The sequence below is a fragment of the Anas platyrhynchos genome, chromosome 8, assembly GCF_047663525.1.
Source record: "Anas platyrhynchos isolate ZD024472 breed Pekin duck chromosome 8, IASCAAS_PekinDuck_T2T, whole genome shotgun sequence".
Classification (NCBI taxonomy): domain Eukaryota; kingdom Metazoa; phylum Chordata; class Aves; order Anseriformes; family Anatidae; genus Anas; species Anas platyrhynchos.
Genome location: NC_092594.1, coordinates 388,710 through 412,104, shown reverse-complemented (window position 1 = coordinate 412,104; position 23,395 = coordinate 388,710). Strand labels below are relative to the sequence as shown.

At 38.8% G+C, this 23,395-nt stretch overlaps 3 protein-coding genes across 3 annotated transcripts in view; 2 read left to right on the top strand and 1 right to left on the bottom strand.

The window, feature by feature from the left end:
* The first annotated feature begins 4,833 nt into the window (after positions 1 to 4,833).
* LOC139998623 (peptidyl-prolyl cis-trans isomerase-like) lies at positions 4,834 to 7,117 on the top strand. The gene is made up of 2 exons (XM_072041881.1): positions 4,834 to 5,131; positions 6,544 to 7,117. The coding sequence occupies exons 1-2, from the start codon at positions 5,057 to 5,059 to the stop codon at positions 6,862 to 6,864; spliced, it is 396 nt and encodes a 131-aa protein (XP_071897982.1). The 5' UTR covers positions 4,834 to 5,056; the 3' UTR covers positions 6,865 to 7,117.
* A 317-nt stretch (positions 7,118 to 7,434) lies between these two features.
* LOC140003083 (RANBP2-like and GRIP domain-containing protein 2) lies at positions 7,435 to 14,070 on the top strand. The gene is made up of 6 exons (XM_072041882.1): positions 7,435 to 7,521; positions 8,136 to 8,203; positions 8,703 to 8,814; positions 9,791 to 9,943; positions 10,827 to 10,884; positions 12,041 to 14,070. The coding sequence occupies exons 1-6, from the start codon at positions 7,435 to 7,437 to the stop codon at positions 12,145 to 12,147; spliced, it is 585 nt and encodes a 194-aa protein (XP_071897983.1). The 3' UTR covers positions 12,148 to 14,070.
* A 4,833-nt stretch (positions 14,071 to 18,903) lies between these two features.
* The window catches only part of LOC113845076 (zinc finger CCCH domain-containing protein 11A-like), a 42,044-nt gene continuing 37,552 nt past the window's right edge, over positions 18,904 to 23,395 (bottom strand). The window contains exon 3 of the mRNA XM_072041677.1: positions 18,904 to 19,296. Coding sequence (XP_071897778.1) covers positions 19,222 to 19,296 — 75 coding nt within the window. The 3' untranslated portion in view covers positions 18,904 to 19,221. The remainder of the gene's footprint in view (positions 19,297 to 23,395) is intronic.

Below are 23,395 nucleotides of genomic sequence, written 5' to 3'. Positions count from 1 at the left end.
AGGATTCAAGAATAGCCCCACTATTTTTGGAAACCAATTAGCAAGGGAACTCGAAACATGGATGCCTCCGGACACTGAAGGTGCTTTGTTACAATATGTAGATGATCTCTTAATAGCTACCGAGACTAAAGGGAGCTGTATTCAATGGACTATAAGTTTTCTTAATTTTCTGGGTTTAAAATGGATATCAAGTCTCTTGACAGAAAGTCCAGCTGGCTCAACAAAGTGTGACCTATCTGGGATTGGAAATTTCGGGAGGACAACGAGAACTAGGAACTGAACATAAGGAAGTCATTTGCTGGACTCCAGAACCTCAAACGGTAAAGGAGCTACAAACCTTTTTAGGAATGACAGGTTGGTGTCGCCTTTGGATTTATAATTATGGACGATTGGTAAAGCCTCTATATGAATTGATAAAGAGTAATCAGTCAAAGTTAGTCTGGACTGGAGAAGCACGAAACGCCTTTAAAAAAACTTAAACAAGAATTGATGCAAGCTCCAGCTTTGGGATTACCGGATCTCTCGAAACCCTTCTGGTTGTTTTCTCATGAGAGACAAGGGATAGCTTTGGGAGTACTAGCACAAAGACTGGGTCCCTATAAACGAGCAGTAGCTTACTTCTCTAAACAATTAGATGAAGTAAGTAAAGGATGGCCCGGATGCCTTCGAGCTGTTGCAGCTGTTGTTATCAATATACAAGAAGCTCGGAAGTTTACAATGGGACAGAAAATGACAGTGTTAGTCTCCCATACGGTCTCAACAGTTTTGGAACAAAAAGGAAATCATTGGCTTTCACCACAAAGATTTTTAAAATATCAAGCAATATTAGTAGAACAAGATGATGTGGAAATTGTGGGCACTAACGTCGTAAATCCAGCTTCTTTCCTTAGCGGAACTCTGGATGAACCTATAACTCATGATTGTATAGAAACAATAGAGACTGTGTATTCTAGTCGACCCGATCTTAAGGAAGAACCTTTAGAAGATGCTGACGAATCTTGGTATACTGATGGGAGCAGCTTTGTGAAACAAGGACAACGTAAGGCAGGGTACGCCATTACAACCACTCAACAGGTAATCGAGTCCAAACCATTACCCCCTGGGACGTCCACCCAGAAAGCAGAGATAATTGCTCTTACACGAGCACTGGAACTAGCAGCAGGAAGGAAAATAAGTATTTGGACAGACTCTAAATATGCATTCGGCGTGGTACATGCTCATGGAGCGATATGGAAAGAACGTGGATTGCTGACTGCTCAGGGAAAACAAAAAGAAAACATGCTGAAGAAATTTTAAAATTGTTACAGGCTGTAAAACAATCAGAAAAGGTAGCTATGATGCATTGTCAAGGACACCAAAAGGGAAACTCTGATTTTGAAATTGGAAATCGATTGGCAGATCAGGAGGCTAAACAGGCAGCTGAAATAACTGAGGTGAAGGCATTGTCTTTAATACCAGACGGTAAAATCCAAACTATATACATGAACCAAAAAGCCAAATTATACAAAAGAAGACTTAAAATTAATTGAAGATTTGAAAGGTAAAATGAAACCAGATAGATGAGTATATTTAAAAGATAACTGTGTAATAATACCCTCTAATTTGATATGGCCCATACTTCTTACAGAACACAATAAAACACATCGGGGAGCTGACACATTGCATAAGAGCCTGAGTCAGACATTAGTGGAACAAAATTTATATACAACAATAAAACAAGTAACTCAACAATGTAGCATTTGCTTACACAATAACCCCAATACCAAGAATAGAATAAAATTTGGAATAATCAGTAAAGGAAATTATTCGGGGCAACTGTGGCAAATTGATTTTTCAGAACTCCCTAGAAAAGGGGGGTATTGTTATTTACTGGTTCTGACTGACATGATTTCAGGAAGGCCTGAAGCCTTTCCCTGTCGAACAAACAAAGCAAGAAGAAGTGGTTAAAGTCTTGTTAAATGAAATAATACCATGCTTTGGGATTCTAGTAGCAATGTCTTCTGAGAGAGGTTCACATTTTTGTGTGCAAGTGGTACAACAGATAAGTAAGATTCTAAAGATATTCTAAAGACAACTGCATACTCTTTATAGACCGCAGGCAAGTGGACAGGTAGAAAAAATGAAACATTTAATTAAACACTAAAATCGGACAAGAATCTAATTTGTCATGACCTCAATCCCTCCCTTTAGCATTACTTAGAATTTGAGTTAAACCTAGAATAAAAGGGAATTTGAGTCCCTTTGAAATCTTATATGGAAGGCCGTATCCATTTCTATTTAGTGGAGAGGATCGAACGCAGTTAGGATTAGAATATTTATATGCATATATAACTGAACTTCAGAAATAATTAAATAAAGTACATAAATTTGTTCTCAGGACCTGGGCTAGACGGTTGGATCAACCAATCCACCCTTTTAAGCTCAGGGATTATATATATAAAGACTTTTTCAGGACAACCCCTAGAGGAAAAACGGAAGGAAAGTGGACGGGACCATACCAGGTATTACTGACAACACGCACCGCCATTAAGATTAAGGAGCAAGCAGCTTGGATCCACGATTCAAGGGTGAAGAAGGCCCTGGCAAGGATATGGACCACCACTCCAATTGGACCAACAAAATTATGGTTTTCCAGATCCTAATGATTGCAGGGGTGTGGTTCTCAGATTCGGGGTGGGCAGTTTGGGACGAGAACTTACACCTGACCTTAATACAAACTGTATCTCAAGTGATTAATAAGACGAACTGTTGGGTATGCACCCATCTGCCACAGCATGGGAATAAGGGTGTATCGTTAATCAGGATTCCCTTGCCTGCAAACTTACCTTGGACTAATTTGTGGGAAAACACATCTTGGGGGCAAAAATATGAAGAAGTTTTGGAACTAGAAGTTAGTAGCTTCGTGCCATTGGAATCTTACTATGTATGTGTACAAAGGTGTAACCCGCCTAAGGGTATGGGAAAACAGGATTGTATAAATACGGGTACTACTTATGTGGGAAATCAGACATCTTGTAATCAAACAATTGATATTAGTACAACTAGCAGTTGGGCAAATTCAACCAGCTGGACAGTTCCAGAAGGAAAAGGGTGGTATTGGTTATGCAATGATACAGCCTGTAAGGTCTTGCCCGAGAATTGGAAGGGAACTTGCACTCTTGGAGCAGTAGTCCCCAATTTGACCATACATGATGTAGCGCCTCGAGGTTATTTGAGAAATCATATCCGGAGAATTAGACAAAAAATTAACAATCCATTGATAGAGAGACACACTGCTTTTCATAGTTTTGTTCGATGGTTTATCCCATGGTTAGGAGTGAGTGAATTGGAAAAGGCGATAGTTAATATTTCTGCAATTATAGAGAAGTTAGAAAACAAAACTCTGGATGCTATAAAGGCTCAACAAGAAGAGATATCTAGTTTATCACAGGTAGTATTACAAAATCGGATGGCCCTAGACTTGTTACTGGCCGCTCAAGGGGGAGTCTGTACAGTAATAAATACAAGTTGTTGTATGTATGTAGATCAGAGTGGAAGGATCTCTACCGACCTGGAAGAAATATGGAAGCAGACAAGGGTCCTACATGAGATCAGTAAAGATGATCTTTCATGGAGTTTTAGTGAAATATGGAATAAGTTAACCTCCTGGTTGCCCAATTTCCAATGTTTGAAACAAGTGTTCATTGCTCTATAACATTAGTAGTGTTAGGAATATTTGTGTGCATGTTGTTTAGATGCCTGCTTTGTTTTGTTACTGTAAATAATGAAAGTATCTGATGCAAAAGAATTTGCATGGGAAAAGAAAAGGGGGGATTGATTAAGGAGGCATTGGGGAGGCATTGGGGAGGCAAGGACAATCCCCAGACAAGGACTGTATATCTCGAAACAAGACACTGGAACTCATGATAAGGAAGCGGCAGACGGACAGAGAAACAAACGTAAGGACTATAAATCTCAAAATTGGGCATTGGAATTCATTATAAAGATACAACAAACGGAAGAATTGGCAACAACCAGCTCTCGCAATTAAGAAACGTGCCAATTCAGCAGATTCCTGACCAAAGGTGAAAAGTACACTGTGAGGAAGACTCGGGGTCTTCCTCCCAAAGACCCCTGCCCACGTCCCAAAGACCCCTGCCCACAATTCTTGGGAGGCTCTACGCAGGCGCAAGGTGCCAAAAGGCTAATTAGCATGAGAAGCGAGGGAAGGCGGGGATAGGTAATGCATATGTATAGGCGCTTGTAGAATATTGATAGATTGATTGTATAAATTCAAGACTGCTTTCCGCTTTGGGTATGCACGATAGGTGGAGAGATCCCCCGTGCATCCAGCGCTGCAATAAAGAATATACCACTTAAAGGAATTTCAGCTTCGATCTTTGAATCAATACTTTATTATTATTTTTTTTTTTTTATAAAGGCGGGAGGAGTTGTGGAGATGTGGGTAGTGCTTAGGTCCAGCAGGAAACTTGTGCATGTCAGTGGGACGCTAGAGACTGAGGAGGGGATGAATTTTTAACGCAGCCTGTCCACAGAGATATCACACCATTTGGGGACAGCCCAGTGGCCTCCATTTGACCAAAGTGCCTGGAACTTGCAGAAAAGCGAGAGGGGCACACCTCCAGCAAGCCGCGGGGCAACCGCCTTACGGCTTACAAAATTAAATCAATCAATCCAAAAGAATAAGTTACAGCTCGTGTCTCAAACTCTGCAGCCTGCGCGTCTTCAGGGCTGCTCCCAGCTACTTTCTGAGGGACCCTTTGCAACCTCAGTTCCTAAAGCCCTGTCAGGGAGCCCCAGCGGCCGCCCCGCGCATGCGTCACAGCCTCGCCCCTCCCCTCCCCTCCCCGCACTGTGGCAACGGCTCCTGCGCATTCAGCGGGGGCGTGCGCAGTGTGCGCAGTGTGCGTAGCGCGCTGCGTGCGCGGCGTTCCTAGGGCGCGGCCGGTGCCCCGCCTGGAGCTGTTTGTTTGTGCCGCTGCGGCGGCGCGGCGCGGCACGGGAGCGGAGCGGAGCGGAGCGGAGCCCGGCCGGGCTCGGCGCTGCTGCGGTCGCCATGTTGAGGCGCAGCAAGGCCGAGGTGGAGCGCTGTGTCGCCTCCGTGCAGGCCTCTGCGGCTTCTCGGAGAGAGGTGAGCGAGGCCTCGCCGCTTCCCTTGGCCGGCGGGGGGGGAGGCGGAGGGGGTCCCGGTGGGGTCCCGGTGGGGTCCCGGTGGGGTCCCGGGTGGGGTGAGGGGCTAGGGGGGTGGCCGGCGTCGTGAGGGGAGGGTTGGGGCTGCAACACAGAACAAGTGTGTTCAAGCTATCTCAGACTGATGACATCAGAAATAAATTGCTGTATTGATGCATTTTGTATATAAACTGAGAGTAGGTGGGATTTCTTAGGTGGGAAGAAAACATTTTACCTATCTTGAAACAGTTGTGAGTGATATGTACTAGACCAGGACTAAGTACCATCTTTTTTGTTTACTCTGTCAGATTTTAGGGGTTCTTTTTGCAACATTGTTACATTGGGGGAAAAAAACAGGCTGTACTTTAAATGTAGCAGACTCTCTTCTACTTCTTCCACACTCTTCAGTAAGAAGTGGTTGTGAAATGTCACAAGTATTAAGGCTTGTTGCTTGCTTCACCAGTAACCTCAATTTCACGTTTGTAGCCTTGGCCAGTTACAGGAAAAGCATTGTTTTCCAAATCCCACATCTTTCAAAAACAAAACTTTGGGTATGAGGAGCGGACTGGAGCTGATAACTAGTTACCAAATTCAGTCTCTCAAAAAGTATCCCCATAATTTCTGAAGGCATAGGAGATCGGTATCTGCTCACGTATACCTTCCCTTCGTTCCTAAAAGTCTTCCAAATATTCAGTAGGAGGTATAATGACTTAAAACAGGTAAAATAAACTGAATTCCTTACATGCTACAAGAATGCTTTTGCATAATACTACATCCCTCAAGGCAGGGCACAATCGTTTCCAAATTCAGAAATGGATAGCAATATACAAATGGCTTGTCATCAGAGTGAAAAACTCTCCAGTCTTGACTGGGTATTAAGTGAATCTGAAGTATGACTCTCCTTGTTCTTTTCTTTAAACTTTCTGCACAAAAGCAGGAAAGTTCTGATCAGTGGTACCATGACTTTTTCTGGGTGGTCAGTTTTGTGCCTGCAGGGACTAAGTGAGAATAGAGATAATCGTGGTTGCCAGTTGTAAGGGCCGAGTGAAGCAGGAAGCAGAAAGTGGGAATGACCCGCTTAGAGTAGTTGCCATGTGGAACAAAGATAAAATGCTGTGTTCAGGATAAACGAGGAACATTCCAGTAATGCTTTGTTACCACGAGCAAATCTGCTGAAGGTGGAAAGCCTTATATCCAAGTAACTATAGTACTTGTGATAACTAAGAATGAGGTTTTACCTGTGTTTTTTGAACAAAACCTCTTATTTTGGAAAGAATGTAACTGTGCTATTGGTCGATGTTCTTGAACATCATGATGTTCGTGATGATCTTGTTCTTTGGGACTTGAAAGTAAACGCTGTGCTTTTTTTTTAAGGGAGGTGATGTAACTAACCATGATGGAACAGGTGGACGGTCAATTTATGGAGATGCATTTGAAGAAGAGAGCTTTGAAGTGAAGCACACAGGTCCTGGATTGCTGTCGATGGCAAATAGGGGTCGGGATACGAATAACTCTCAGTTCTTCACAACACTCAAAACAGTAGAAGCCTTGGACTTTAAACACGTGGTGTTTGGTTTTGTGACAGATGGAACGGATGTTGTGAAAAAGCTCGAATCCTTTGGTTCTCCCAACGGGTTAGTAAGTGGAAGAGTTGTCATTACAGACAGTGGGCAAATAGAGAATTCTGGCTTTTGAGTATACAGATGTTCTAGCAGTATAAATCAGTATTTAGATGTTATTGATTAATTATTTCCACTTCCTTAAAAAGGACACTTCTGATGTATAAATGTAAAATTGCAGCTTATGGTTGTTTTTTATGTGTTCTAATTGATTTTTTTTGCATGTTAAATAAGTTCAGACACTGGCATATTTTGGGTGTATTTGTGTTATGACATATTTGTATGGAATGTCAAATTTTACAAATTAAATCTTAGTCTTGTCAAAATAACTATTGTCTTCACTTTGGCTTGCTGAAGAGCAATTTGCAACGCGTTGTGTACTTATTTTGAACATGCTAATTGATGTTGATGGTCAGTAGACGGAAGGCCTTTGAAATGTCATTCTTCCTCTGATGAGCAGTGAGGAAGCTGAGGCAGCTGGGCAGGTGCTGGTCAGGTGGATGCTGTTTTGTGCTGTCTGCAGGCTCTTGGGCACTTGAGTACTTTGAAAGGTAAAGAGCAGTTCTTATGTGCAGTCTGCCACAGGATTTAGTTCATACTTGCTCGGGAGATTACCTTCCAGACCCACGTTGTTTTTGTACATGGTATGTTAAAGTGGCTGGTAACTTTTCGTGACAACCATCTCCTGGAGTGTTATCTGGGAAGCTGTGGTGCAGAGGGGGAACGTGCATGGGTAAGTTCTTTTTAACTTCTCTCTTACAGCTCGGCGCCAGGACTATCAGTATTTTTGTCAGAACAGCCGACTTGCTGTTCATATATGCAGTTAGAGATGACTATAGACATCACATGTTTCTGTCACGCGCTATATCTTCATATCATGCTTTACTTCTGAGGCTAGCGAGAGCAACCCTTCCCTCAGCCTCTCCAGGGAACGCTGCTTACACAAGCATTACCCTGCACGCCCCTAGCGCACAGATTCGACCCGTGCCTGCGTTACACGGAGCTGTAACCCAACAGCGAGCCTCTTCCCTGCTCGTCCCCGTTTCAGCTCCACAGCACGGGACGAGGCCCCGCCGTTGTTCCCGTTAACCCCCTCCGCCCGCCCCGGTCCCTCAGCGCAGCGGCCGCCTCGATTTCACGTTGGTAGCCTTGGCCAGTTACTGGAAAAGCATTGTTTTCCAAATCCCACATCTTTCAGAAACAAAACTTTGGGTATGAGGAGCGGACTGGAGCTGATAACTAGTTATCAAATTCAGTCTCTCAAAAAGTATCAGAAGGGTCTTCCTATGCAATTACTTTGAAAGTGTTGTACATCTAAAATGTGCTTGTTGTGTGTTTTCCATTCAGAAATCGTTGAAAGGATTCCAGTTCGCTAAGCTGTATTTTGAAGTAAAGGAGTATGAACTTGCTAAAAGGTAATACGCGTTGCTGTATTCTGCTATTCTGTTCTCTAAAGTACTTTAGAAAAGCTAAGTGAATATGAAGTAGACTGGAGAAATCAAGATCACTATCATGCTGCTTTACAGTAGCAGTAGATGTGGGTATCAAGTGCTGTTTAAATCTTTATAAAACAGCAACTTAGATAATTAGTTGCGTGATATTGAAAAACTTGCTGTTTGAAATGGCTTTTATTCCATTGTATTATGAAGTAATTACAGTTACAGTTTCTTTCTCTCTTTTTTTTTTTTTTAGTAAATACCAATACTTGGTGGCAAATAAGTAGCGTCTGTACATGTAAAAATAATGTTCTGTACTTTAAGGTCCAGACCAGGTATCTGGAACCAACCATGACTGCATTTCCTGTATCACATGTTAAATTCCTGCCCCGCTTCCGTGGACACTGGGGGGGGGCGGGGGAGGACAGAGGGACTCGTATTATTGAGGAATATTGATCCTTTTTTTCCTGCTCCATAGGTATATATTTACATACCTCAGTGTGCAAAAGAGAGATGCGAGAGCACACAGATTTCTTGGACAAATTTATGAAGCTGAGGACAACATAGAAAAAGCTTTTGGATGTTACAGGGTAAGTACTCCACCGACCTCCGATGTCCTGCTTTAATCCATTGTAAAGGGACTTTTAAAATCATTCTGTTCTGGACTTTTCTTAAATGCATAGAAGAAAACATGTTTGTGGAAAAAGTGTAATATGTATGCTTTCTGTTGCCAAAGGTGTATATGACGTACTGCAGAGGGGATTCTTCATTTGATGTGTTTTGCTTCATCAGTATTTTTTTTTAAGATGATTCTTTTGTGACCTAGACTGGGTCTTTGTGCTAGCTGCTACTAAATTCTTTCCATATCTTACATTGCCCTTTGGACTAGGGAATTTGACAGCAGTGACAGATTCTTAGCAAGGGCTCAGGTGACAGCAGTAATCTAGTTGCTACTGGAAGACTAGACCTAGGGTGTTTTCTAGTTGTTCGTATTTATTGCTTTTTTGGGGGGTTTTGTTTGGGGGGGTGTGAGATGGGGCAGGGCGAACATAATTGACATTTATTTATATGATTGCCCAATGAAAAATTCACCATCAGAATGCCTTTGTTCAGGTTTTGGGGAGGGAGAGGATGTGCTCAAAAGTTTTGCTGCCAATACATCCCAGCTTGTCGTAGGGTGTGACTTAATTATATATTTCTTCAAAAATGTCTATATGGAGTTAGACTAAAGGTACGTAAGAGTCCAGCTGCCTGCGTATAGCTGGTGGTGGGGGCAGAGTAGCTGGCTTCTGCGTTTTTTCCCTTGGAAATTCTTTCTTTTCTGAATTTTTGCTCTTTTGAGTTGCAGCAGATGTATCTGGGTGCTGTAGACTAGTGATGCATTTAGCAACTGAGGTCTTTCTTAACTCATTCAAAAAGTATTTACTAATAGATCTGTCTAATTTGAATACCTGTGTCTTTTCAATGACTGTTATAATTTTCTTTCCCATTCTGTGTGGATTGCAAGATCAAGTTACCTTTTTTTTCCTGCCTTTTTTTCCGGTGTGCGTGCATGGGGAAAACTAGCGTTCTGTGGAGTTGAACCCAATGCAGAAAGATCTAGTACTGAAGATAGCGGAGTTACTGTGCAATAATGCCGTCACTGATGAAAGAGCAAAATACTGGGTTGAAAAATCTGCTAAGTTGTTTCCTGGAAGCCCTGCTGTTTACAAGTTGAAGGTAAATGCCAATTTCCAACCTCTGTTCTGTGACGTTCAGAAGCTTCTAGCGTCTGACTGGAGGAGCACTTTTCCCGTGTCATCTTCTGTAAAACTTCCTGGCTAAATTATTTTAGAATCTTGAGTATTAAATCTAATGGAATTAATATTCTTTAGATGTAATTCTTCTAGAATTTATTCTATTTTTCTAGATTTCCTATTCTTCTATTTAAAGAAATGTTAATTTCTCTGCCATTTGACACTTCGGTCTAGCTTTCAAGAAAACTGCAACTGCAGGCTTTCGTACACTTGTCAAGGTTTCAGGGTTGACAGTCTTCAAAAATGCAGGAAAATCATGTTAGTAGTCACATCCAAGAAGTTAAGACTAGGTAGGCAGTTCTCTATTTATTGTGTGACTGGCAGGAAGGTATCAGGCCTGAGAACTCAGACTTCCTTGCCCTCTATGCTGCTTGTTTGTTTTCTAAATTTGGATTAAATAGAGCAGAAAGTAAGGAATGCTCTAACTCTCGATTGCTGCGTAAAAGCCTTCAGTCGCACAGTCTGACTTTTGCACAGGTATTAGTTTTGTGTAACACAGCAGCAATGACACTTAGTCTTAAGATGTTTGTTTTAGACAGGCTATTCTGTGGCAGGGTATGCTGCCTTTGAACCAAATGGTTTCACAAGCTGAACATGCCATCCATAAGAGACAAATTCTGATTTTTTTTCCCTATTTTAAATGTTTGAGTGTTTCATTAAGCTTCGTAATAACTGGAAGCTTTTCAGCTTTAATAGTTTAAGTAATGTAGTTTGTGTGGTGGAGGCAAGAGTTGTCTGTTAATGTAGTTGTTGAAAAGGCCCACATGCAAGATGAAATATTAATGTGTTGCCTTCATGTTCAATAGGAGCAGTTGCTGGATTGTAAAGCACCATCGCTAGCGGAACTTCATAAATATGATGTTGGTAAGAGGCGTTACTCTCTGAAACTCAGCATAAACATGACTGTCTGTACCAGAGGTTCTTCTAGAAATACTTTGTATTGCAGTAAGAAGACAGATAGCAACACTGAACAGCTAGAATGGCCCTAATCACTCCAAAAGAGGAGTGAATATGTATGGAGTTCCAATTTATGCCGTAACATGTTGCTGAGAAGCAGTATTGTTATGCTTGGTTCTTAAGAATCTGTCACATACTTCCCTACTTCTATCCTTTCTGTGTTCTCTAGTCTGTTCTGATCCGTTTTCATTTGCTGCTGCCTGTTTAGCTCTTTGTGTTTGGACATCGGTAAGCGTCAATGGGAAGGCAGGTCTGTCTTCCTATGTGACCTATGAATACAGGCTCCGAATATGTTTCTAACCACCTAAGAATGAATTCAGCTCTGTAATAATGGCAGTGTCGGACTAATACTGGTTTGGAACAATGGGCAGTAATGTTTGTGTTATCGTCATTTGTGCCAAAGATGTACACTTGGGTCTTCAAGACAGAACAAGGGAGGACCAGGAATGACAAAAAGGAATTTGCATTGGGGCTATATGGGTGCTCACGCTCATTGCTAATGTAGTCGGTTAGGTAGGACTAAATATTCGAGCAAGAGGCGTATCTATTAGTATTTTTAGAGTCGAGTGTGAGGCAGCCTTTATCAGAAATGAAAGTGCTCAGGTTCCCTAAATGGTGGACTGTCTTCTCTTTATTCTAAACTAAATTCTTAACAGAGAAACTGTGACTATTGTACATCAACTCTCATTGTATACAACTAAATTCCTCTTAATTTACTCAGTAGCAATTTGTTAAATTGCAGTTCTGAAGTGTTTCACTCAACGGGAAATAGGAGAGGTCCGGGTCTATTCAGCAGTTAATCACTTTCCTGAAGCCATAACAAAAAGGAAACTTTGGCTACCTCATGTTTCAGTCCGTGCATAGATTGATTCAAACAAGTCATGGAACAAAACTTTGAGCATTTCTCCGTAATTCTTTAGGAGATTACTTTTTCATTTCAATATGTCTTGCTTTATGCTGGTCGCTGTAAACGCTTAAAATACACTTTTGCTGTTTTGGATAAGCAGTCTTTATTTATTTAAGACTATATTTTTAATGTAAAGTGTGTTCTTTTTCTCCACAGATAACACCTTACCATCCCATTTAGGTAAAAGTCAGAGTAATAGCGAACTGCAAGTCGCCCGTCAGAATCTCCAGGTAGGAACTGTAATGGCCTCAGACATTTTGTAATGATCAGTAATGTTACAAAGATTCTCACTTTTGACAGAGAATTCAGAAATTACTAACTATATCACTGTCATCATCCACCTCTTCCCCTAAATTAGTTCACTGACTTGGTAATGACATGGGTAGTGGTTAGATCAGATATTTGCTCTGCTGAAGGGAGTTTGAACACAGTGCTATTATTCCAAGAGTTGTGTCTTGTGATGCGGTGTTGGCATGGAGAGAAACACCTGCAAGCACTGCTTTTCCTGACAGCACCTGAAACTATGCTCTTCACTCTGGGCATTCAAGAGCACTTGCCCTCTTGACTTGATCTTCTGTGAAGACCATCCCTTCTGCCTTTACTTTTCTGCTGCTGGTGACTCCCAATAGTTTATCCACCAGCAGGCTTGGGCCACTAACTAAAGAGCTCCCAAACCTGCATTGGTTTTATTCTGTAACAGCTTCTGTGCTTCTGCTAGATTTCCTGCTGGGACTGTCTTTTGCACCATCCAAGATGAAAAGAATTGTGCGTATCTTTTTTCTCACCACTTTCCTAGAGGTGCTTTCCACTAACTGAAGAAACAATACAGCAATCTAGTGTTTAGGGCACTGGACTCTTTTGTCTTACAGATAATAGCATTATCCAAAACTTCTGGAAACAAAATCCTACTTTTAATTGTCTATGCTGTTACTTGAACAGCCATGCAGAGTTGAATTCTGCATTTTGGAAGGCCAAGCAGTCCTGCCGCAAATCCAATTGAATGTAGATGGCCATTAGGATACTTCTAATTAGTCAGCTATTGTGTAACACTATAATTAAAAACAAAACCTAAGCATATCTGCAGAGGAAAGAATTCTAGTTCACTATAAATCGGTAATTTCATGTGTTTCGAAGGCGTTTCAACATTTTTTTTCCTTGGTATAGAGGGAGCGTTCAGCACAGGAGAAATATGCACTGGAACTTGAGAGACGAGAACGTGCTCTAGTTGAGCGAGAAGAATTGCTTCACAGATGTGAAGCAGCTTTCGCTGCAATAAAAGATGCTGATGAAGACGTTTAGGCAGTACTTGGAACTATGAAAAAAGTACAATAACTTACTTAGTGATTCTTATTGCTCCCCATACATTTTAACTTGCTTGTAGTTTTCTGAAGCCATCATATGTTTGCTGGATATAATGCTTATTTCTTTAAAGTGTTTGAAACCCCCAAATGAAAGATTTAGCATAAAAAGTGCCAAACTGTTGTTAGTGAGTTTGGTGTGGTTTCCAGTTCAGAATGGTGCAATGAATTGTGGGATGTGTAGGTACAGATTACTGTTGAAATTTGGGAAAACTAGATTAAAATGAAGCAGTTAACCACTGGGTTAGAGAGGTCAGTAAGACTGGTGCTTCCAGTATTTGCAGGTCTTCGGAACAGACTAGACAAACATTTGGCAGGAATGAAGTGATGCACTTTATTATGATACAGATGGTACCCGATTTGATAATGGAATTGGATGGTTTAGACATCCTGGCACCACCTACAACAGCCCTGTGGTCTGTGAAATTATTGCCAAATCCCTGAAGAACTGTGAAATTATTGTCAAAACCCCAAATATGCAAGCCTTATAAAGCATTGTGTAATGTGGTTTGGAGAAATTGAGAATATTAATTCTTTTTTATTTCCTCTCAAAACCTTTCACTTATAATTCTGCTGTCCCTGACTGTTTTGAAAGTTTATGGTCAATTTCAAGCCACCTTGCTCCTGTTCCATCCCAAGCTGGGCAAGCTTTTCCTAGGCTTGGTTAACTCTAAAGGTTTGGCCTTTTCAATGGAAGTAATTGAGCACTCCGTTTGGAGCCTATCTGTAGCATTTTCTTTGTTGATGAGATCATTTCTATATTTACCGCTTAAGTCCTTTTTGCAGCATGATAACAGTCTGAGAGTGACGCTTAAGAAAATGTAGTGGATGGTTGAATTCCTAGTGCAGAAGACAACACTTCTGAACAAAAAGCTATTTTCACATAGAAGATTCTCACGGTTTCTGAGAAATGGAATGTTACTTTCTGAAAACATTTGTTTTATACTCAGCTTCAAAGCCTCAGTGTTGTTTTTTTTTTCCAGAATCTGCTGGAAAATATTTAATTATATTTCAAATTTCCAGTGAAGGGGAAAAAAGACATATTCCTTGGTTTCTTTTTCAAGGCACGCAGGTTTTTGACTGTTACAAGTAATTGTCGCTTCAATTTTCCTTTGTTGCAGTTTCTTTTGTCTGTTTTTGCTTATATTTTAATGGTATGTACTGGTATTAAATTATATTATGGACTAATAATAACAACAAATATTAAAAGATTACTATCTTGAGTTTCACAATTATTTTTTTCCAATTCGATGAAATGTAGCACGTATTGGATACATTCCTGGACATTGCAGGACAGGTGTTTAAGTACAGGTGAACTAAAGCGTCTTAACTATCAGCAGTGAATAGTTAGAATATTTGAAAGATTCAAAAAAGGGAGAATTGGGCATATTTGTGGTTAAAATGGATGCTAAAAAAAAAAAAGAGCTAAGTGTAAACAAAAGCTTTGACATTTGTTTTCATTCACAATTCTTTCCCACACCTGACTTAACTGAGGAATGTACAAGAGGATCAATGAGAAGATCTAGGTGTTTTCTGGAAAAAAAAAAAAAAGATCCATAGGCTGTACACCATGGCTCCCATTTTCTTTATATTTCTTCTTAATATGTGGTGTGGATGTTGCTTTCTTCACTACTGGTGGTATGTGCAGATTGGACCAGGAAGAATTACAAATTTGATCTTTGAAAGTTTGTCCTGTTTTTTAACACTGAAATGGAACTTAGTTGAGAATTATTTCTAAAAAGACTCTCTTGTTAATCACGTTTTAAAATTTGATATTTCTCTAGCAGCATGAGACAAAAATGAGCCAACTGAGAGAAACCTTGAGAAAAATGACTGATGAAAATAACGAACTGAGGTCATCGCTTAACTCTCTGAGGGAAAATAACGAATTGCTAAAAACCCAGGCAAGATTAATTATTTCCTGTTACTAGCTTTACGAGTTACAGTCAAGTAGTCAAGCAGTACAGTCAAGTTTATAAGTAGCTTTGCAAGTTACAGTCAACAATTTTAAATGTTTGAACAAGTTGTTTGCAAAATTGCTGATTTTGTTTCTTTAAGACAAGAATTGTGTGAATGGTTGTAAATACTTTCTGCTTCGTTTTCTAGTACATGAAATTTAGTCTCTCAGAGCTTTTGCAGTATTAAAGACTTTAGAGTTAGTTATTTTTGAAAGTGTTAATTAAAGGAGTATTTTCTCTGTTCTTAAAGGCACGCTGAGACAGTGGTTCACAAGAATACAACGTTAAAGTTTTCTTCTCACTTGACTTAAATCTGACCTAAATGCTGACAAGCAAATTGCTGCCTAAACTCTTTTGACCGTTGCTCCTTCAGTGAATTGCAGTTCTGATGCTCTTGAGTATGATTAAAATCATCTGCTTCCTAGTCTCAGTAAAATCTTTCTTTCTCTTTCTCTTTTGTGCAAACTGAAGTATTCATAGAGGACTTACATGATGATCAGGATGCTTGTTGTATCCATAGAGTATGCTACTTATATTTAAATGGTGGTTATAGTTTGCCCCATATTCTTTTCTCACAGTCGCAAGTGATATATGAGCAGTATCAGTAGTTAGAATTCTGAGTGAAGAGAAGAACAGTTGTCTGAAGGTAGATACAAGAAAACTTGTGAAGGTTTTAGAGAGATGTTCGTGTAGTTTGTCTTCAGGAACGTCTGGATACCTTTCACAGAGCTTTTCTGTACAGTTGTAGCAGAGGGACAGAATGACAATTTCACAAAATCTTTATTCTTCCAACAATGCTAGTTACACAGTTAAAATTTAGCCTAAGTAGATTGTATGAAATAAAGCAAAGGAGTGTATTAAATGTATTAAAATGAGGATCATGCACAGATCATTAAATATTTTCTTTCTCCTATGATCCATTTAGTTAGAATTATAAAATAGAGTGATTTTGTATGTGAAAATCTCTTCCCAAGGCTTTCATAAACATTTGTTTAAGCACAAAATAAAGCATGTGCGTATTACTAATGTACTCGTATATTTTAGTCTATTGGTATTGTGGTTTAGAAAATCATAGACTTGAAAACTGAAATAACTGATGTTGTGGATGTGTTACAGTTACTACGGATTTCAAAAGTTTACGACCCCTTAACTATTCTTATGGACTGGATCTCAGACCAACACCTTAGCAAAATAGAAATACAAGAAGAGAGAGAGGGCAGTGAGAAACCTCAGTGTGCTAAAGAAAACTACACTCTAGAAAATTGTATGAAGGTAAAGGCATTTGAATTTGTTTAGGTTGAAATGTTAAGATTCTTTGTATTATTTCTGAGTGTAACAGGTCTGCCTGTTTTACACACGCTTTGAATACATGAATTAAAAGAAAACAGCAGTTAATCCATCAGTATTAATTCCAACAGTGAGATGTAATAGATAATTTTTCATACAGATATTTATACAGATCATTTTTAAGGAAATGTGTAGTGTGCAGTCTGACCTTGAGATTCCACCTGTCTTTCTATTTTAAGTCACTTTTCTCAGCTGATAATTTATCTCGTGTTTTATCTGTAATACTGTATGTAATTCCTTTTTCCTAAGGAGACACACACGTCTAATTTAAAGTATTTTAGTGCTGATACTAGGTATTAAAAGTTCAAGTTATGTCTTATAAAAGATGATACCGTGCTATACTTGTAACGCTTTTTTGGGATACCGAGGCTTGGAAATCAGTGAAGCGTTCAGGAAATCTGCTTTTTCTGTTTGTTTGTTTGTTTGTTTAATTATTATTCTATCTAAAATTTGTAGCCCTTGGTATTAGACTTCAGAGCTTGAGCTCACACAATGTCTTTCCACTTTTTGTGTAAACCTGTGTAAAATGTAAATTCAGTATATAATTCTGTTACCTGTACCAGATCTGCCCAGTGAGTATTTGTACATGTAGTCTGTTAAACTCCGGGAATACGTTGATTTTAGTTTGGTTTAGTTTTGCTTAGTTTGCTTTTTACTTGTGGTTAGCTTGTACTGTAAGTTCGTATACTGCACGTAACTTTGCCATTCTGTATTTTTACAGCTTTTGCCTATGGTCACTGGACAGCTCCAGTGGATGCCATTTGTGGATCCTAAACTACATATGTCTGTGATTCAATTTATCTGCTGGTCTCTAAGGCAGATAGACACTGGTAGTCAGGTAAATTCCCAAGAGATATTTTGTATTATAAATGAGTATGAAAAGTAGATATTTTCAGGGAGTATATATAAAAGAAACTTTGCTGTCTTTGCAAAGCATAAATGCCTACCACAGATACATAGCAAATGAAAAACTAATTCTCACCAAATTAACTTTCTCACATTCGTTGTAATATTTTGCACCGTGTCTGTAAACATATTTTTGCACACATATGTGATCTTTGTTGCAGTAGTGTGTAGCATCTCAGAAATGGTATTTTCCATATGTGCTTACAAAACGTGTGAACTAGGAAAAGAAATATATTTTTGTTCGCTTTATGCATGAGATTTGTTGAAATTGATGGCAACGTGTGGCAAAGTAGCAAAGGTATTTTGATTTCTTTGTTCTCTACTCAGTGTCTAACTGAATAGAACTAAGCTGGTGGTTCCAGTGCTAATGAGAAGGTATTTTAAATGAGCTTGTTATTAAGTTTGATTCTGAAGTAATATTTCTGCACCGGTTTTTGAAAAGTCCAATACATCTTACCTGTACAGTATTCTTAAGGGTCATGTTTAGACCTTAGTTCTGTAAACGCTTTTGTAGGACCTAGCTTCAGGCATCTTCACAAAAGAGGGTAGTGTAGTAGGCAGCACTGATTAAAGCTGAGTTTGAACTGACTTTATTCTGGAACCAGAGGCAAATTAAATAATGTCAGCATATCAGGGGCCCTGACTACCTTGTTTCTTTGTGAAGTGTGTGTTGACTAGGCCCTGTGCTAATGTTGTTCAACTGCTTGTGGAACGCAAAGTAGTATCCCATGTACAGACTATATTGCAATACACGGTCACGACATCTGCTATTTAATATTTAATCCTTAGGGGAACATACGTACTTAGCAGACAGGATTTTCATGTATTTTAATGTTTACGCTAAATGTGCACGTTGTTTGAAACAGGATGCAAGCATGACAGCAACAATGGAGAGACTTGCAGAAGTTATTCTCAAAGGCGCAGTACAAAAGGGAAGCATGCAAAAATGGACTAAAAAGTCTACACGGAGTAAACCAAAAGCTGCACATTTCTTTAAAAGCTCCTCTATGCCTTTGAGGTTTCTGTCAACTTTGGTTGTGCTTAGAACAGCAAAACGAAGTAAGTTCTGGTTTTTATTATGTCTTTTTTAAATTATCTTTTTCTTTTTCTTTTTTTTTTTTTTTTTTAAATCTTATTTTCAGGTATGTGCCCAGACAAAAAAACAAATGTACAAAATGCAGCAGTTCAATGATACTGTAGCATCTGTAATGCTTTAGTAGTAAAGGATGTTTTATTTGAATTTTACCACCTGATGAAGCATAATATAGGGTATAGGGAAGCAAGTATGAACCTTGCTATTATTCATGTCATAATTTGTGTGGTCATTTTAATATGCTTTATTTATGTCAGTGAGATCAACGTATTTTGTGACAAAGGGGAAAAGAGATGTTGGTAATTCTCTCAAGCAATCACCGTAGCAGTGATTTGTTTGTCAAGATCTGCACTGCATATAATGGTACAGCTAATTGCTCCTCAGTAAACTGAAATCAGTAGCAAATTCAGAACAGTTCTAGAATTTCATTGCTTTGTCAAAGTTTAATGTAAAGCTCATACTCTATCTAGCTCTTACCTCTCTGCTGTCTCCCCTTTTCTCCTACCAAGTCTGTCACTGCAAGTGGCTACCCATAAACATTATCAGCATTGAAGAATGCTACCATATGCTGATGCAGTATAGTAATGTATTTTGTTAACAGGCAAAAGCAAACGAGGTCGTACTTGTCTGGAGATAATCGCAGTTCTTAGTGACTTTTGCTTCAGTTCATGAGAGTTACTCCACTTGTGCAATTTCCAGGATGCCGTAGTATCTCTTCTCAGCAGCAGTTTCTTTAAAAACAAACAGGGCCTGAAAAGACAAAAAACATTTTCTTTGAAGTGATGACAAAAATACTGACCTGTGCAGTATTTATACTGGTAGTACTTAGAATAAGTAGGATTTAAACATTCTGGAAGACCACCCTGTCACCATTAATAAACAAATACAGTATTTCAGCTGTTGGAGGGAAGAATCAGTGTATTTTCAATTTCAGTATCATATAGTTTCAGTCAGAATATTTTGGTGAAGCATGATTACCCTGAAATTGCAACTCACATTTCTAGAAATGTTTGATGAAAATGATGCAAATGAATTACAATACAAAAAAAGTACTTATTGCAGAGATTAACTATAAGCAGATGAAAGCTGTTGATCAGAATGAATCAGTTTAGCTTCTCATGGTCGGTTTTTACTGCGAGCCTATAGAACATGGAAAAAAATTACCTGTTAAATTTATGTTGAAACTTACCGTGTATGAGTTTTCATCACTGACCACATGTCTAATGATCTAGCGATGACAAAGCAGCACATTCAGTTTAAACATATATATCCTGTTCCCTTCAAGATGCTAATATCCAGCAGATGGCACTGTAATTAAACTTTTGCTATGTGATAAATTTTCCCCTTACTCTTAATTTTCTGTGCTCCAGATGATCAATGCTATTCCAAGATATTGAGGAAGATTTGACATCATGAAATTAAGAAAACTGAATTGATTCACTTAATCTAAATTCTCTGAATAATTTAGTGTTCTCCAAAATGGATGCATATATAACGTGGATGCATATATAACTTAAACTACAGCTTTTTATGGAAAGGAATGTGAATAGTTGCTGTCATGGCAGTAATTGCAGTTATTCAGATGAATGAGCCTTTTACTCCTTTATTAGAGGCTTCCCAGATGTTGAAACCAATATAGTCCCAAACTATGCAGCTTGTGATTTCTTTTCTCTCTTAAGGAAGAGATTAGAAAGGTGTTATATTTGCAAATATATTTTGCTCAATTTGTGAGTTGTAACTTGTCTTTTTTTCCACTCACAACAATTTTTGTAAGGAATAAAAATAGGCAGAAGATGCATTTAAACAAATAAGTAAATTAATATTTTCAGCCATTTAATTTTTTTTTTTTATAATTACTATATATCTGCAACAGTAACTCTTAGGATAAATATTCATGTATTTGTGATCATCTAATGGAACTGTGATTACATAATTTTTATTCCCTGTTTTCTGTTATCTTTCAGTGAATTACCTGACTCAGGCATTTCGTTCCCTTTGCGTGGACTTGAAGACAGATGAAGGAAAGATCTTATTTTTGCAATACCGATGTGTGCCTATCATACTAAGCCACTTAACTATATCCAAAAAATGTCTCCTTTTTATTGCACTTAATGCATTAGTTGAGATGGCCATGAACAACGATAAAAGTGAGTAATTGAAAAAAATACATACAAAGTTATGATGAAAGTAGGTGAGGTAAGCATAAATACCAAATCAAAAATAACGTGCTGCTTCTCTATAAATAACCTGATCTAGCATTAGCATTCATTTGTGTCATTTAAATTCATTAGAGATATAAAGTATGTTTCTGAATTGTCCGTCTCTTCTCACTGTCAGCATCCAAGCTTTACATCTTGTCCTGGTTGCTTTCTTAGTGGTGTGATTTTTTTTGATGTTTAGTTTAGCTTTTCTGTTTATTCCACTGGTTTACCTTGCTGATGTTTTGCCAATGAGTAATTTTCTTTTGAAGTAAGGCTGTGCCAGGGCAGCCATTTCATGAAATCCTGTTAGCAGGTGGAGATAAAATAAATAAATAAATAAATAAATAAACTTTTATCTTTTTTTACCCCCCTAATGTGAACAGCTCACCCCTAGCCATTTTTCACTTTAAAGTAATTGGAAATGGCACATCTGTAAGGGATGGTTATGTTTCAATGAGTTGTACTGTGGTGTGGTCCTATAAAAGGGTTAATAGTCTCCTTCACAGTGGTTTTCCAGGTGACACAGGCAAAGAATCAGTTGATAACAATCTGGATGAACACACAAGTAGTGAGCCATTCCAGTGTCATGTGGAACAATCCTTGTTAATTTTCTTAAAATAAAAAGTATTCATTGTTTTTTGGAACAGAAAAGGGAAGGAGAAGGGACTGCTGCTATTTGTGAAATGTATATTGTTGGCTTGGGGTATTTTGTTATCATGTACTATAGGGGCAAAAACAGAAAGCGTGTTTGACTTGGGATGGAACAACGTTGAGTTAGAAGGCATTTTGTAGTGAGATAAGTGGCAGAAAGATTTACCTGATGTTGTTTTCATCCTTTCAGACCGTGTGGTTAGTTTATTTATTTTTTTTTTTACACTAAAGTATTTCTAATCATCATAATTTTGATCGGTATAGTAACTGGGAAAGAAAAACCTAAGCAGGGTTGATGGTATCTGACATTACTTTGAAGAAAGATTCCACTAACAGTACATGTTCTGTTATCTAGTAGTAGTCATTTCGATCTGCTGGATGCCTAGATTTGGAAGAATAATGGAGATAAATTGTGACAAGTTCACATTTTGCCATGTTGCTTGTAACCTTGTTGCATGTCAAATGTAACCGTTCAGGTATTGGTACCATCTGTTTCCTATCTATACGTAGTATCTTAATGACAAATTAGAATTAATAGTCTTATTGCTGTTCATCTTTACTGGCACGCAGCTTTTCATGTACCACATCCCTGTTTGGTTCAGGTGTTTCACATCCAGAATCCTGTCAATCTGTCTTGTTATAAAGGTAGTTCCTGGCCTCCAAGGTGTAGGTTTTTGTTCTGGTCTTTTCTGATCTTTGTAAACTTCTGTTCAGTCCAACTTACTTCTGTGACATAAGGAATCCTGTTCTGTTTTTAACCTTTTTTATTGCTTTTTTTTGTGTGTGTATGTTTGTGATGGTCATTTAAGAATGAGGGTGGCCTCCCGTACATCCTGTGTCATAGCTGCGTGAAGGTCTTGCACATCTAGGAAGCTGAAGAACAATTGATACCATCCTGAGGTCAACATGTACTGGGTGATGGGCTGGACCTGTCCTTGGGCTCTCTTAACTCGGGGTCACCCACGAAGGCATCCACACTCGAGGGGCCTTGCACTGACTGTTACCTCGCCTGCCCTCCGTTGTGCTATAACCACTGGCTCTTACCAGGCCCAGCTGTTGACGACGAGAATCAGTTAAACTCAGCAAATGGTTCCAATCTTGCCAGTGACTGTGTAAGAGACAGCAGCTCATCAGCAAGCTGTTCAGTGTAGTTACTGGTTCTTTTTCTGTGGTCCTTATGTAACTTTTCCACGAGCTAACTCTCCATCACTCTGTTGGGTTGGTCCGCTCTCCTGGCAGATCCACATGCAATTAGAAACGAGGCAAAACCGTAATGGTTAATTTGTTAAAACATGAACTTCAAGCTGGTGTTCCTGACAGTCTTCATTTTCTGAGGTGACAGAGCTTTAGCTATAAAACAGAAATTTCTGAATGACAATAGCTGGTGAGACTTGATGCTGTGAGTGACTGATCACTTTGAAGGTAAATTTCAGATGAGTTCTGTCAACAGTGATAAATTGCTCATTGTTCATTACAGTCTACCAATGAAGTTAAGTTAATGTAACTACCAAATGCTGCAATTTTTTATGGCTCCTATGGGAGGCTTTTGCAGATTATTTAAAATTGTGTCAAATCCTGACCGGATAGATTCCAAGTTAGTTTTTCTACAGTAGTTAATAAAAACAAAATCTGTGCAGAGATGATGCAGAAAAATATGTAAAAATACACAGTTTTTATTCTTCTAGTTCATCAGATAGACAGGCATTTAAATTATATGCTTATTTTGTACATTTGTGATGATTTAAAATCTATTCTGCAAAAGCTTATTTGAAATGAATATATAAAATGAATAGATAAACAATGTAGGAAAAATCTCTTTAAATGCATGTCTTTATCAGTTTGCTTTCATGTGATTGAACTTTGTGAAACTTGAGGTATTATTTCCACTTTGGCTCTTCTGCTTTATGGTAAAATTCCCTCAGCGTATTTTTTATATTGTTTTATAAACCTCACAGTTAAAACATTTTACAGTGTATCTGTATGTATATGTGTGTGTA

Bases quoted from the DNA above. Each gene is read 5' to 3' on its own strand.
- LOC139998623 (XM_072041881.1), top strand. From the start codon at position 5,057: ATGTTGAGGCGCAGCAAGGCCGAGGTGGAGCGCTGTGTCGCCTCCGTG. The intron at 5,132-6,543 runs GTGAGCGAGGCC...TTTTTTTTTAAG, and splicing joins CTGCGGCTTCTCGGAGAGAG to GGAGGTGATGTAACTAACCA.
- LOC140003083 (XM_072041882.1), top strand. From the start codon at position 7,435: ATGTTAAAGTGGCTGGTAACTTTTCGTGACAACCATCTCCTGGAGTGT. The intron at 9,944-10,826 runs GTAAATGCCAAT...CATGTTCAATAG, and splicing joins CTGCTGTTTACAAGTTGAAG to GAGCAGTTGCTGGATTGTAA. The intron at 10,885-12,040 runs GTAAGAGGCGTT...TTTTCTCCACAG, and splicing joins ACTTCATAAATATGATGTTG to ATAACACCTTACCATCCCAT.